The 15926-nt window shown below is 37.6% G+C and overlaps 2 protein-coding genes across 5 annotated transcripts; both read left to right on the forward strand.

The window, feature by feature from the left end:
- Window positions 1-1507: 1507 nt before the first annotated feature.
- tmem115 (transmembrane protein 115) lies at window positions 1508-7124 on the forward strand. 3 transcript variants are annotated; one of them, XM_087263844.1, is made up of 4 exons: window positions 1508-1942; window positions 2139-2251; window positions 2396-3300; window positions 5720-7124. In XM_087263844.1, exons 3-4 carry the CDS (start codon window positions 2444-2446, stop codon window positions 5946-5948), a joined length of 1086 nt encoding a protein of 361 aa, XP_087119970.1. In that variant the 5' UTR covers window positions 1508-1942; window positions 2139-2251; window positions 2396-2443; the 3' UTR covers window positions 5949-7124.
- Window positions 7125-8995: 1871 nt separating this feature from the next.
- rhoab (ras homolog gene family, member Ab) lies at window positions 8996-14955 on the forward strand. Of its 2 annotated transcripts, XM_087262578.1 has the most exons (6): window positions 8996-9079; window positions 9195-9280; window positions 11112-11269; window positions 11586-11706; window positions 11847-11977; window positions 14130-14955. In XM_087262578.1, the coding sequence occupies exons 3-6, from the start codon at window positions 11114-11116 to the stop codon at window positions 14301-14303; spliced, it is 582 nt and encodes a 193-aa protein (XP_087118704.1). In that variant the 5' UTR covers window positions 8996-9079; window positions 9195-9280; window positions 11112-11113; the 3' UTR covers window positions 14304-14955.
- The last annotated feature ends 971 nt before the right edge of the window (window positions 14956-15926 follow it).

Genomic DNA, 15926 nt, shown 5'->3' on the forward strand with positions numbered 1-15926 from the left:
ACATACTTTCCTGATATGTGAGTCGCATCTCACACTCGATACACTACAATTACTATGGTATAAATCAGGGGTGCCCAAACTTGTTCTTAAAGAGCTTAAAACCAAACTGGATTGAGGGCTGTGGGCTGAAGGTAAGTATCCTGTAAACAAATGTAACTGCATTACATTAAAAGTGCCAAGGGTAATTAATGTATTTTTTAAATAACTAGAAAATGTTGCTTTATATTGACGAATGCAGTATATATTTTTAAACTTCATCATGATTTTTAACAGTAAAAACAAAAATAAATCCCATTTTTAACAGAATGGAGTTTAATGCCGAATAAACGAGTCAAGCTACACCTATTTTTGTCTTGATCTGATGTATTCTGCATTGTTCTCGGTCCAAAGTGAAAGTATGGACATTTTTGAAAATCAGATTTATGTACAACATTGAATTTAAACATTTAATTTTAGCTTTTGTAGCTCAGCAATAAAACAATCAAAAAAAAGTTATGCTAGAAATTATGATCTCTTCCCATCACTCTCTTCTCAGATTTAATGGTGGGCCAAATCAAAAATTACCATTGGCCAACTTTGGCCTGCAGGCCCTAGTTTGGGCATCTCTGGCATAAATACAGCAGCATACAAAAGAGAGATCGACTTAGGAAGTCACTTACCTGTTTAATAATGATTTGATCAACTGTTATTCTCAAAAAATGTCAATCTGTCAATAGTCAATAGTGCCTGGTTTCCTTCAAGGTTTTTAATTATTCACTTTCGCCAATGGGTGAAGTTTTTTCCTCGCCGCTGTCGCCACTGGCTTGCATGATGCGGGACCGTAGAGCTGCGCATCAATGGATTTGCTCTTCAGTGTTTGAACTCTCAGCAGTGAATATTAAACCACACTGAACTGAAACTGAACTTCAACACTAAAAACTTAACTGACACTGTTTCAATTTAATATAATCTTCTATGTGAAGCTGCTTTGACACAACATTGTAAAAGCACTAAACAAGGTGAATTAAATTAATTAAATGTAATGAAATGATTTCCCAGAGATGGGTTGCGGCTGGAAGGGTATATCCGCTGCGTAAAAACTTGCTGGATAAGTTGGCAGTTTATTCTGCTGTGGCGACCCCGGATTAATAAAGGGACTAAGCCGACAAGAAAATTAATGAGATGAAATGAAATGAATTAAATTAAATTAAATTAAATTAAATTTGACTAGCAAGCTTTCATGTGTGGGGAAGCTCTCACATTAAAGTCCTGGATTATAGATAGTTTAGCCCAAAATGAAAGATTTGCTAGATTTACTCACACTCAGGCCAAGGTGACATTTTATCTAGTCATTTTAGCCACTACTGGCACCCTAAGATTGAAAAATATAAACAGACTAGCTTTAAACAAAATGTAAATAATGCATGAAACTGTTTTAAAAGAATCGACTGTTGATGGGGAAAAAGACTACATTTCCCAGTTATCTTAGCGTGACGGTGCAGTAAACGACACGCCCAGTCGCAACGCTGGACGGATGACGTTTGCAAATCTGATGTTTGTGCTTTGTGGCTGTTAGCTGGGAACGCCACACTCTCAAACAACAAGATATAAGCTTAACTCAGACGAAATGTCGACGATAGTACAATAAAAAGAGCAACCGGGACGGACGTTTCATATTCCCCTTTACTGGCTTTATACCCTCAACCCGAAGGCCTGTTGTTAGAGGAAATCCCCGGACTGAACTGCGACTCCTGGCCGACCTGAGAGGACATGCCACGGGAGAGAAAGCTGCTCAAAGCTCGCCTTCCTTCGCGTGTTTTACCCGTAAAACAAACGGCAAGTGCTTAAATTAAAACCAAAAGACATTAATAAGACAAAAGACAGTGAAACTGACTTGAAGATTTATTAAAACCGATCGAGGGGTGAGGTTTATGGAGTGTTAGCAGACAGTGCTGATAAGCAGGTAAGTTAGAGTAGCTCAGGTGACCCTTTTTGAAAGTAATGAATTTTGTTTTACATTTTTTTGCTAACAACTAGCAAACAGCAAACACGAGCATGTAAATAGTTAATATTTTGTCACCAAGGTCAACTACTTACTCATTAAGAAAGTTATTGTGAGAATCTTCAAAAGTATTTTGTAAACATTAGATTGTATGTAGTATTTCGTAGAAAACGACATTATTGGAAGCACCAGCTCTTCATTGTATGAGGAAAACTACAGTCTACTCGATCTCACCACAAGTGTTGCAATCACCTGTAAGACCAGTGTGAGGTAATATAGTCATTTTCTCTCCACAAGCCTCATCCCAAAGCTGCAAAACCGCTGTAGATGAAGTCATTCTGCTTTCTTGTTGATGTCTGGCTTTCATCTTCTGGTTGTGTCCCTCATGTTTGACACAAACTGCTGATTTCGTAGGGTCACCATTTCTGGAGCGTAAACAACTGAGGACTCGAATTGGTCAGGATGAACCGTTACCTGCCAGTGGCACGGCAGCACTTTCTGAGTGCTTTGGCGAGCACGAGTGTGGTGGTCAAATCGATATGTGCTACAGTGATCCTCCTCTACCTGTTGTCCTGGGCTGCTAACACCCCTTACCTTCTTGGTGTCACACCGGGCTTCCTTTTTCCTCCAAACTTCTGGATATGGACACTTCTGACCCATGCAGTGGTAGAGCAGCATGTTTTTGGGATGGCTGTGAACATTGCTACTGTGATGGTCGCCGGGCGGCTTTTGGAGCCATTATGGGGAGCTTTGGAGCTGCTGATCTTCTTTGCTGTAGTAAATGTAGCAGCCGGTCTCCTGTCAGGACTCTCATACCTTTTCACCTATGCTGCAACCTTTGACCTGGACTATCTGTTTGCCGTGCGGGTGTATGGCGCACCTGCCTTTCTGGGTGGTGTTCTTGTAGCACTAAAGCAGACTGCAGGTGACACTACAGTGCTTCGAGTTCCTCAAGTACGATTAAAAGCTGCCCCGGCGCTAGCTTTGCTTGCCATAGCTGTCCTGCGGCTAGCGGGGTTGCTGGACACTTCAGCTCCACTAGCAGCATGCGGGTACGGCGCACTATCCGGGTGGGTTTACCTGCGCTTCTACCAGAGGCACTCTAGGGGGCGTGGAGACATGTCGGACCACTTTGCCTTCGCCTCTTTCTTCCCAGAGGCCCTCCAGCCGGCTGTTGGCTTTGCAGCCGGACTTGTGCACGCCGCCCTGGTGAAGATTAAAATTTGTCGTAAGATGGTGAAGCGATACGATGTTGGGGCTCCTTCCTCCATCACCATCAGCCTGCCAGGCACAGACCCACAAGATGCAGAAAGACGGAGGTACTTTAAAATGAGTTGTAACAATAAGCTAAAAGCATGGCAAGACATGAAATTTTAATTTACTTTTTTTCAAAACAAAAGAGAGAAAAAAATCGAAACAATTTGAGTAAATAAGCTACAATCAATCATTTTAAGTTCTACAAGTGGTTTTAGGCATGACAACATTATAATGTAAATTATAAAAAAATGCTGCTGATATCAGATATCATTTCAGTAATTTTTATTTTATACTAGGGCTGAGCGATTTGGCCTAAAATCAAACATTAAACTCGATTACGATTAATGAACAATTATTTTATTTATTTAATTTTTTCCCCTCATAGTTCACTGACAGGTTTTGTACAGTAAATATGCTCACATATTACAAGTGAGAGATTTCTGAATTAAGGGTGCATTACTTGATTTTATAATAATTGAAGTAAACACGCACTATCTACTATCTATGATTATTTATGTTTACAAACAATTCAAATTATTTAACTATGCGTGTCTTGTTAAATTCAACGCAGACGATCCAGTGGGGTTGTAAATGGACTCTGTTGTAGGGGGGACTTGATTTCTCACCACACTGGACCATAGCTGTGCGTTCGACGCAGATGGATAAATTAACCTTAACAGAGCGAAGTCATGTGACTCTACACGCGGCAGGGAAAGTAATTTTAAAAAATTGACGTCTAAAAATGAACTCTATTATAGGTTTTGAATGTCGACTTCGATTACTTTTTTATTAATCGCCCAGTCCTACTTTATACAACTGTAATATTTAAACAATAAAACCTGAAATCCACCTTTTGAATAAATTTAAGTTTCATATTATAATGTTTGATGTGAAGTGTTATAAATGAAAATAGTAGTTGTACAAACAAACACAGAAACAAACATGTAAAGAATATGAGTATTTCTAACAAAATGTTGATGCATCAAGATAGGAGGAGTGTGTCCTACAGGTGGTTGTGAAGCCCACTCACCTGCGTGGAGCACACTCGTGCATCATACCGTTATGTGATGCATCGTGTGTATGCTTTACCAGGGATGTAGTGGACATTTTAAAAGTGGGGGGACAGCTGTATGAAATCCAAAGGTTTACATTCTTAATCACCTTTTTCTAAATGGTCTGTCTCTAAAAAAGCAGAGGACATATCCCCCCCGGTTGCCACGCAACTGTGCTTTACTAAAAACATAAGTCTTTAATCTAGTTTTGAACTGAGTGTGTCTGAGCCTCAGACATTATCAGAAAGGATATTCCAGAGTTTAGAAGCCATAAATGAGAAGGCTCGACTTCCTTTGGTAGACTTTGTTATTTTAAGTACTACCAGAAGCTCTGAGTTTTGAGAACTTACTAGAACTTCTATGCTAAACTGCTTTTACACGATCTACATTGTAAAAGCGCTATATAAATAAACATGAATTGAATTCAGTGTAAAAATAGATGCTTTTTAATTTTAAAGATTAAGTCAGTGTTATATTAATATTATCTATAGCAGTGGTTCTCAAACTTTTGTCATAAAGTACCACCTCAGAAAAAAAATTCTCTCCAAGTACCACCAAAATGAGCAGTATTGAAATACAGTAGCGTGGTAGGCCCAGTAAAGCAGCTACAACTCTGCACAGCTAAAAAAACGTGGCAGATTACCTCAGAAATATAGGCTATAAGTCATATATGGCATATTAAATACATCATTTTTGATAAATTTTGAAATATATGTAGCATGTACATGACATATTTCATTCCTCTGCGTACCACTAGAAGAAAGCCCACGTACCACTAGTGGTACACGTACCACAGTTTGAGAACCACTGATCTATAGTATATAGTTTTTTCTATTTAAAATAAAAACTAAAATCAATATACCTTTTAACTGCAACAAGTGCATGTAGGCATTACATTTATGTGCTTTTATAAATTTTCTGAAGTATTACAAAAATTGCTTAAATTAATATATTTTAAATCCTAGTTTGATAATCCAGGTATGATAACACAATAATGTACACATTAAATATGTATGTTTAAGATCAACATTGTTTTGGGATTATTTGTATACTGTTAAAGTTTATATATATATATATATATATAGTTTTGTTATCTTGATTTTCATTTTTTTAAAGTTAATTCCCTACTTTGTCATTTGTTTTTTATTTTGTTATATGAATGTATTTTTATTTATTCACAGTTTTGATAAGTTTAATGCTTCAACTATGATTCAATGTTCATATTAAAGTTATGTTATATCATAACTTATTTGATACAATTAAATGCACTCTCTAATATGGATCAGTTCTCAGCATGGGACTATCACACATGCATGCATTGAGGTCATAAAGTACACAGTTCAGTTCCTATTGTTCTCAGTATTGTTGTACCAATATTTATCTTCACCTTCATAGCTGCATCTAATATTTGTCTTCTATTTTTCCACAGACAACTGGCATTGAAAGCTCTGAATGAGCGTTTGAAGCGTGTTGAAGACCAGTCGGCTTGGCCCAGCATGGAAGATGAGGAGGATGATGAAGATGAGGAAGTGCGAACGGACACTCCTCTCCTTTCAAGTCGAGAAACATCACAGCCAGCACCTAGCACCACACAAAACCCTACGGGACAACAGGAGTCCAGCATCATAAGTTTTGAAGATGCTCCAACCCATTCCTAACACACACACACACACACACACACACAATTTTTTTTTATTTGTCCTGCAGAGTTCAGTTTACCCTTACTATCACAAATTCTACTGGGGACAACACACACACACACACACACTCTCACACATAATTATTTTGGTAAGGCTTTACACACACAAATGAGAAGTTGCCACTATATGAACACCCAAATGAGAAATTAAACGGACATCCACACTCAGTTTTTCAGCTGTATAAAAAAACCCTGGATTAGCCTGAAACTTAGCATCTGCAGTGCTCCAGTACTTCTGCTTTGTAAAAACAATATCTTCTCTCCCTCTGGCCTCTTGTGTAAGGTTTCCAGGATGTGTTTTTCTGAATAAACGCTCTCTGATGGTTGATGGGATTAACACTCGGTTTTTAAATGTGTGTCTGACTTTACAAAATGTTTATGGGTTGAATTTTTTTTGGCCTCAAATCAGAAAAAAGGCAAGATTCCTGGTATTTATTGAAGATGGGACTTCTTCCTGCTTTTTGATGTGATGGCATCATATGAATGTCTGAAACGTCAAGGGCCACGTTGCTAAAGGTGGAGAATGTTTTTGCAGATTTTAGGACTTTTCAAGGAACGCGTGTTCTGTAATTTAAGGTTCAGCTCTCGTTGATCAGAAAGTGGCCCTATGATTTCCTGTTTTCTGTCACTATTCGATTGGTGGAGCCTTAATTGAGAGAGTTGGATACAGTCATTTCAAAGATATTTTTGTTCAGAATAGTTTGAAATGATATTAGCAATACTGAATCTGATTCTGTCTCCTGTTGTATCTTTTTCCTCATCTGTACTTTAATGATCTGTCTTTAAGTGTTGGCTTTGATGAGAGTGTTGCACTCTAAATTATGAGCTTGCATAATGGACCTGTTTTTATAAAACACAGATTGTCTACACAATGTGGCATGAGTTTCATTTAATGCAGATTCTGACAAGCTCAGCTGTTTCTCTGGAGAAACCTGGTTATGTGTGGTTTTTGAATAGGGTTGATGCATTTTTCACTAATACATTTTAACCCTTATTTTTCTTTGGGGATTTTATTAGTAATTGTCGGTCTGTTTTATTATGGTTCATAGGTGTCATGCTTCTTTCACAGTCTCATTCTCTGACTCCAATTTCACCCTGATCTCTCTCCATCTGTAATAAAGATTAAATGAAATCATATGTGTCCCCATGGACCTGATTTATTTTAAACAATTGGTCAATGCTACAGTATATTATGGATGCACATGTGTAAGTTCTGTTTGGCCAATACCGATATTTAGCTATTGCTTGCCAATACTAGCTACTTTATTCCAGCATCAAATTATTTTCATATTTATTTTCTCATGATCCATCCAAGTCATTATTCACCTTAAAAAATGTGCATTGTTTTTAGGTATGTCTGTTTTTTCTTAGTCTATGTACCTCAACCCTCTGTCAATTTGCCCATCTATATTTTGCCACTCCAGGTTGACGTGGAAGAACACTGAATGTCATGAAGATTACCTCAATATATGCTGACTCGGCTGAAAATGCAATCCTCTGGAGGACAGTAGCAGGCTTTAAAATGAGACGCTGATTCATAGATATAAAGATCAACAAGGTGTTTTTAGTTGGAAGATAATATAAATATTACAAACATATACATTACCCGAGCAGCTTACATTTTAGGTCTCACTCCTGTTGGTGTCATCATCAGGGGTGCCAGGTGAAAAAACCCTCTCCGATATTTAGAATTTGGACTGCAATTTTAAGTTCAGAAAGATAACAGAAAACATCCCCAAACAGCCCATATGCCTTCAGTGAATTATATTACTATGACACGAGAATCTTTTTGGGCACACACAAAACAAAAATAACAGCTTTATTTAGTTTCTTCTCGGTGTCAGTATAACGCTGTTGACATCTAGGATGGGCAGGCAGTGGGGGAAAACACGCACCCTATACTGACACTGAGGAACAGAAACTATAAAGTTGTTTTTTGTTTTGTGTGTGCACAAAAGGATTCTCTTGGCTTGATAATATACAGATTGAGCCACTGAGGGCATATGGTCTGATTTGAGGATCATTTTTGGTACCCCTCCTCTACCTTTCTGGTCTTTAACTATGGTGAATTTACACTTTAAACAGGACTGTTTTTTGTGCAAACTGATTTATTGTCTGAAGTTTTAAATGTACTCATCCTAAAGTGGTTTCAAACCATTCTTCTGTTGAACACTAAATAAGATGTTTTGAAGAAAGCTGAAAACCCGTAACTTGACTTCCACAAACAAAACACTTTGGAAGTCAATGGTTAAAGATTTCCAGCTTTCTTCAAAATAGCTTCTTTTGTTTTCAACAGAAAAAGAAACTCATTAAGGTGTAAAGGGTAAGTGATGAATGGAAATTTTTGGGGGGAATAATCCCTTTAAAATAAATAAAAAAATAAGCAATTTAATGCATCATTTATTATTTAAGTGTTTTATTGTTTTTGCGTTTCACTTATTGTTTTTGCGTTTCACAAAAAAAAAATTTAATTATAAAATGTTGAAACAATATAATAGTAAATAATGGGGTTTGTCACTGTGGCTTACACATTTAATAAGTGGATTGTTATTGGCAGTGTACTGCAGCTCAGACGGCGATAGATGGCGCAACAAACACAAAATTGTATCCTTTGCTCGTTCTCTCAAACGAGCTGAGCAAGCCCGAGAGAAACCCCTCTATGAAATTTGATTGTCTTCCGTTTAACTCTTCCGTTTAGCTCTTAAAGATATAATTCACTTTCATGTGTTACATCTTGATTTCATTTTCCAAAAAGCATTATCCAACCTTGTCTTTATTATTACGGGACGGTTTTGGCTGGAATAGTTAGTTAGAAGTTTTTCACTTTAACTAAATATATAACACAAAACTGCCTTGTTATAGTGTTCAGGGTTGTCCGTTCATCATAATGACTCATTCATCCACCGCCAAGTAAACTCCAGTCAACGTGCTCGCGCAGGCGTGGCTCGAGCTCGTGCACATTATCCCTTCCCCCCTCTGAATGCTCGCGCTCTGCGCGTGCTCGACAACGGTTTATTGTATCGGACATAAGAGAGGCGACGGAGCTCCACCGTTGGACTAAAACAAAACGGCTAGCCCTGTAAACTGCAAGTAAGACTACTTTATCTTACTGTCTCCGTGTTTTTACACAATATAAAAACTTTATACGCTCAAGTCGCCGCTGGATGGTTGTTTTTAAACTACTTTTTTTTGGTATACTGGAAAGGCAAGAGCTACTGACCGTTCGTCGCTTCCGCAAGCAACCGCCGGCCGGGAGTAGAAGCTCACCCTCAGCGTCCAGATTTTAAAACGGTTCGAAGATTTATCGATCTATTTACATATTAGAATTAGCTTTAAAATTTGCGAGGAAAGCGCTATAGTTTTCTCACAACTATTTGCTTGTGTATTAAATCGTTGTTACCGGTAATAGTCATATAACGATGTGTGGTAACGTTAGAAGCTGTTTGTCTTTGTTGATTTAAAGCGGAGGGCTAAAGCTCGACCCAGACACGCGTATAATCTCAGATTTAGACGTAACTGGAGGATTAATGATTAAAATTACCTATAACTGTCATTTGACTATAGTTATTTTCAATATTTATTAGATGGGTGATGTGAAATTAGATGTTAAATCCTAAAATGTTTTAAAGAAGGCTTTAGGGTTCTAATCTGTTTGGTGTATGTTTTGTTTCCGATTTACTCTTATCTGATTATTGACTAATGGATGGAAATAGACACGATTTTTCTGAAATGATCTTTTTGGCATAGTTTATTTGATACTAACTTATAAAGAACTTTGTCTTCATTCAGGTCATTTACCATGAATGGATCTAGTTGTTTTTAACATTGATGAAGAGGGGTATTTTACAGTATTTAGTGAAGATTTATATTTTAAGTGTTATTCTAGCATACCATTTTCAAATTGAAAACAGCAGCCCAGCAATGACACAATCTAGGTTTTTCCCAGTCAGTTAAAGTGCTGTAACACAATCTTTTGTTTTCATGTGTGTAATTTTCCCAGAGACTATGAGTAATGTTCCTATTAATATGTCTGTAATGCCATTCAGTTCTTTCAAATTTCCATTAGCGTGTACACGACAGCACAAGCAGAGGAAATTCTGGTTTTAATCTTAGATTCAAATGATTGTGCATTGAGTGATATTACAGGGTTATTACCAAAAGATACTTGTTCAGTCTTATGAATATTAATTTATTGAGCCAACAGGTGCCATCCAGACTCATTTGTATCAGTTTGAATAATTCACTAACCTTACTGTTGCCATGCAGTTGTCAAGAGGTCCCAGGAGTCATGTGGCCACATGCAACCCACTGAAGTTTGACCATAAGGATATAAGTAAAAAATTCATTGGAGGAGATGCTGATCAGTTTTAACTTCAGGGGTTGACCCTCTTTGCCTGTAATCCAGGCACTCAACCAGCATGCATGTCATTTTTCCTTAAAAATCTCTATAGTGGTCTGCATAGAAGATAGAAACCAATACTTGATCTTTAGTGCCAAAGCTTTGTCTTCTCTGCTGGTTTTCAGACTTTGATCTTCAGCTTTGCTGCTCTGTGTGTGTGTCAGTGTTTAATCTACTGTCCATCTGAGCGGCTCTCATCGCCACGGGCCTGTTCATCAATAATGTGGTCTCTGTTCTGTAGCTGCCTGCTTTATCTTGGCCACTGGGGTGCAGCTTGTACTTCAAAGACATCTGGCCCAGTTAACAGACACTTCCAGATCTGCCTCTATTTAAACGGCTGTTCTGGATCAGAAATTGAAGTTGCGTGCCGTGTTGTTGAGATCGGATGGGCCACTTCTGCTGTGGTCATGTTGAAAAGACTCTAGTGAGGTCTTGTTCGATGTCTCCGTTGGCTATGATGATGGGTCAACTGAGGACTGTGAAGTCTCTAAACTTTGTTACTTGGCCTGAGGGATGAGTTGGTGTGTTTTCCACTGGACTTTATGTTGGTAGGGGATTGCTATGGGTGACACTGTTCATATTAGAAGATGTATTCAGCAGGATATGACAATAAATAATTGAGGATCCCATATTTATAGTCTCACTAATCATCCCAGTTGCTGAAAAGATGAACAGGAATGTAATACTGCAGTATTTAACTGTCTATATGTGTGTCTTTTGCAGATATGGCAGCAATTCGCAAGAAGCTGGTGATTGTAGGAGATGGAGCATGCGGGAAAACATGTTTGCTTATTGTGTTCAGTAAAGACCAGTTTCCTGAAGTCTACGTACCAACAGTGTTTGAAAACTATGTTGCCGACATTGAAGTTGACAGCAAACAGGTGAGAAAAAGGCACACAACTGTGCATGCATGTAATATTATGCCTGAATTTTTGGGATGGGATGACGATTAAGGTCAAAGTAGAATAGAAAAACTATGTGTTCAGTGTTAAACCCCGAAACCTAGTTTATTAGACTAATTAAGTCTTTGCTTGTCAGGAGATCTTGGACGGTGCTTTAATGTGAAAATATTGACCTGATTCACTTTCCTTTTTTAGCTTAATTTGGCTCCCTCCTGTGTCCTTTTTGAAGTCCATTTTAATGGTTTGGACTTTTCTAAATGTGTGTCTGAGCTCAGTGTGTCTTTTTATCCCATAGGTGGAACTCGCTCTGTGGGATACTGCAGGGCAGGAGGACTACGACAGGCTTCGTCCTCTTTCATACCCAGACACCGATGTCATTCTTATGTGTTTCTCTATTGACAGTCCTGACAGTTTAGGTAAGAATGCTCTTTGGTGTGTCATTTTATGCTATATTTGGATCTAAAAACTATATTTTATTTCCAATTCTTGAATGAAACTGACCTCTAGCCTGTGTTAAAAGTCTGGAACTGACCTTTGATTTCTGACCTCTGTGTAGAGAATATTCCGGAGAAGTGGACGCCTGAGGTCAAACATTTTTGTCCAAACGTTCCAATCATCCTTGTGGGAAACAAAAAAGACCTGCGCAATGATGAACACACACGCAGGGAACTGACCAAGATGAAGCAGGTAAAAAAACAATATACTATCACATTTCACATGAAAGTTCACAAAACTATTTATTTCTGAATCCAATTTATAAACTTAAAAAAGCTTTTCACATTAAAGAGTGTAAATATACCCACAGCATAGTTCTTTGACAATCTTTCATTAGGGGTTAAAAGAGGTTTGAAAGACCCAAGCAGCTGTGTACTGTTCCCAAACATTGAGACACCACCCATGGTGCTGAGTGTGGTGTTTAGATATGTAAATATGTGTTGTGTGGTTTCCTTTCAATAAAACCATAAAACCTGCAAAAAATACAGTTGTGAGATAAAAGAAAACAGCTGTTAAAAACGAGAAAACCGCTGTTGAAAAATAGAGAAAAAAAACTGTTAAGAAAGCATCTGATATTAACAATATAGATGTTTCCATAAGCTCTGCTGTTCACACTACCGTCAGATATACAGTAGTCAACATTTGAAGTGGATCAAAACCATAGACTGTAAAAGATATGGATGTAGTATCCGTGACATCACCCATAGGTTTCTGAAGAGCTCAAATGAAGCTACAAGTAAGTGTGGCCAACCTGTCGCCATTTTGTTTGTATGTCTTTGCACCAACCAAATATTAGCGGTAACCAAATAAGGGCAAAGATGCGGAGCGTGAGTGGAGCTACAGAAGTCTGCTAGCATTTTGCTAAGACAAGCTTTTCTTTAGGAGAAACGCTTAATACTTCATAACCTGTGACTCGTTTGTGTTCTGACCACTTGTGTTTAGTCTTTTAAAAACATTGCTGTATTACATTGAGCTACTAAGCATTGCTTTTGTGACATTTTTTCATTTGAGGAATAACTGAATAACTCCTAAATACTTCAAATATAGTCTGTGTTAGTAAATGCAAGACTATGAAATCCAGGCAAAACAATGGATGACGTTTCAGATGTCTGCTCTATAGCCTACAGCCAATCGATCTTTCACATTCTGGAGTGTATTTAAGTTCTAAAGAAATATATAAATTATAAATTATCTGAAATTAAACAAATACAGTTATAGATGTGGCATGTAAGTATACAACTTCACTCACCTGGGAAATGGGGGCCACTTGAATCATTTGTGAACACAGTTAAGTGCACACAGCATGCCATATTATCTGATAATTGTAGAAAATAATTTTAAAAAGCAATTGACTGTAAAGCCACACAAAACAAAAATGTGATGTATAAGATGAGCTCAGCGGCTAATCAGCCGGAATCAGATGAGGTGACCCGACGGCGAGCAACGAGACCTAGCTGTCATTCAAATGGCCACGCTCTTAATTATGCAGACTTAATATAAACGAAACAGATGAGTTATTAAAAAAATTCACCCCCACAGTCATGAAGTGTAATATTAGCTATATACACCAAAACCATCATTTGTACCAGGCTGTAAACATGTTTTTATCAGCTGTAAAATTGGCCAATTTAGCTTTGCAGTCAGTGAACATCTGGAGTTCCTAGAGCCAGCCCCCAAAGGCGAGTTGATGAATTGCAGTTTCAGTTTTTTCGTATTGGATTTACGAGGCAGAGTGGCATGTTGCCGCTTGATCAAAATCTTTTATCAAAGTTGTCCTAAAATTATTTAGCAACATCCATTCTTGGTTTAGGAAAGTTTTGGTCAACTTATAGTACTGTACATGCCATGGCTCTTTTTAAAGGTATTCATATCCTGTAGATTGCTTTATTACAAGCAGCTTCAGAGTAAAATAAAATGTTGCTTTAAATTAGAATCATGCTTTAATTTCAACTAAAAGTTTGTAAACTGATGTTTACATTTTTGTTGTGGACTTCTGAGGAAAAAAAATCTTAATTTTAATGAACCAGAATACATTTTTAAAGAAGTCTCAGAGGCAGGTCTACCGATTGTGCCATTGCCACAAGTCAATGTTCAAAGTTGTTTACCAGCTGTAGTAAACGTTTTCATTTTCAGTTTGCTTCTGGTGTGTAAAAATTGCTTTGCAAACCAATTCAAACAAACTTTGTTTTGGCCAGATATTGTTCAAAATTACCGATTACTGTTCAGTTTTGGTTTTTAACATACAATTTGGGTAAATGTCATTTGATAATTTTGACACAGGAAAAATTGGTGAATAAGTAAATGTTTTGTACTAACAGCATATTTTGTTTTGACTGTCCTATAGGAGCCAGTTAAAGCAGAGGAAGGGAGAGACATGGCCAATCGAATTGGAGCATTTGGTTATATGGAATGTTCTGCCAAAACAAAAGACGGTGTTCGGGAGGTGTTTGAAATGGCCACTAGAGCGGCGCTGCAGGCACGCAGGGGAAAGAAGAGCAACAAATGCTGTCTGCTGTGAATACTCGCCATTGGACTCAATGCCTGTACTGGGGCAAAAACAGAGTGTGTGTGAGGGGCACACTTCTATTTACACAGTCATACACCTCCCCTCACATTCGCCAAATGCTTTTGGGAAGGAGATCCCAGAAAAAAGCTTTGTTTTGTCTATTTGTTTGTTTTTTTTCCTTTTTTGGTCTTCTATTTTTAGTCATGGAGATGTTTATCAGTATTTAAGAGAACTTTGAGGAATGGGACTTATTTTTTGATGCTTTACCTGAATTTGTGGTATCATTCAAGCTTGCCCATCTGCCAAATGCTGTCATGTGACCCTGTGGGCTGAATGGGAGCTGCCAATCAATACTTCAGCCCATCCCTCAAATGCTGGGCTTTTTTTCTGCAACGTGAAATAGGGCTGAACTTGATCGTTTCTGTATGTATTAATAAGTTTAAGGATTTCTTTTAGATCAGGGCAGGATTGGCAATTCAGAACAAAACTACAAAATAGCTGTTTTAAAGCAAAAAAAGGGCATGGGATGGGAGGGGGGTTGATATGTATACATGTATATATGAACATGTGTGTATTTATATGTACACACATTCAGGACTGGAAACCGTATTTGTAAACTAGACTTGGTAATCTTGTGTAATAAAAGATGTTCTATAAGGAGCAACCCTGTGCTTGTTTGTGTATTTTTGAGAAGATTTACACGGTGCATGTTTAAATTAGCAGAACGTTACAAAACAATAATAGAAAACTGGGGTTTTCTTTTTTCCTTTTGCTGAAAGTCACAAATTATTAATCATTTTAATTTTAACAACTTTTAGTATATTAAATGTTGTTATGAGTTTCAAATGTTTTAAATGCCTTCAACACAAATGTGGAGCATGTTGACATTTATCTGACACTCTCAACTTAATGTGAGCTTCATTTTCTCACATTCTCTCCATACACTGCTTCACCGGAAGTTGTAGTTGACGCTGCAGCTGAAAGCAGAAGTGATGGCGTATAGAAACCATTGGTCTGTTAAGTTCCGTGTTCCATGCTCGTGACTTGCAGAAGAAAAAAAAGTTCAAACAACATATGATCGAGATGGCACTGTTTTGATTTCTATCCGAAATGTTCTCTATTGTGCTATTCCATTATTTTTGACCACACAATATAACATTTTGGCTTTCTGTGTTGTTTCTTACTTCATCAAAATGGTATAGAACTTGCTAAAGGTTTTGGTGCTATGTGAAAACATCATCGGTTGTATAAAAAAGTGATCACGTCATTTAAACATGCAATTGAAACGAGTGGGAAACCAGTGTAAATTTAATCGAGTGTAAGGTACTGTGCCCAAACACAGTTTTATTGGTAGCTCTTTTATCGTAAATATCAACCTCAAATACACAACAAAGAGTAACCAAAGTATCAAATATGAACACACTATGTACATAAATAAATTACTTGTTCCCAGCCAGAGCTGTTTATTTTGACGTTGATATATAGCTGCATCATGTTGGTGTTTTGTAACATCTAATTTTTACAAGGTGGGATGTTAGCTTAACACTCAACCTTCAACCTGGAGGGCCAGGACATTACACATGTATACTACATACAATTTAGCTTACCCAATTCACCTATAGCACATGTTTTTGG

This window comes from Danio rerio, chromosome 8 (assembly GCF_052040795.2).
Source record: "Danio rerio strain M-AB ecotype USA chromosome 8, GRCz13ab, whole genome shotgun sequence".
NCBI classification, from domain to species: domain Eukaryota; kingdom Metazoa; phylum Chordata; class Actinopteri; order Cypriniformes; family Danionidae; genus Danio; species Danio rerio.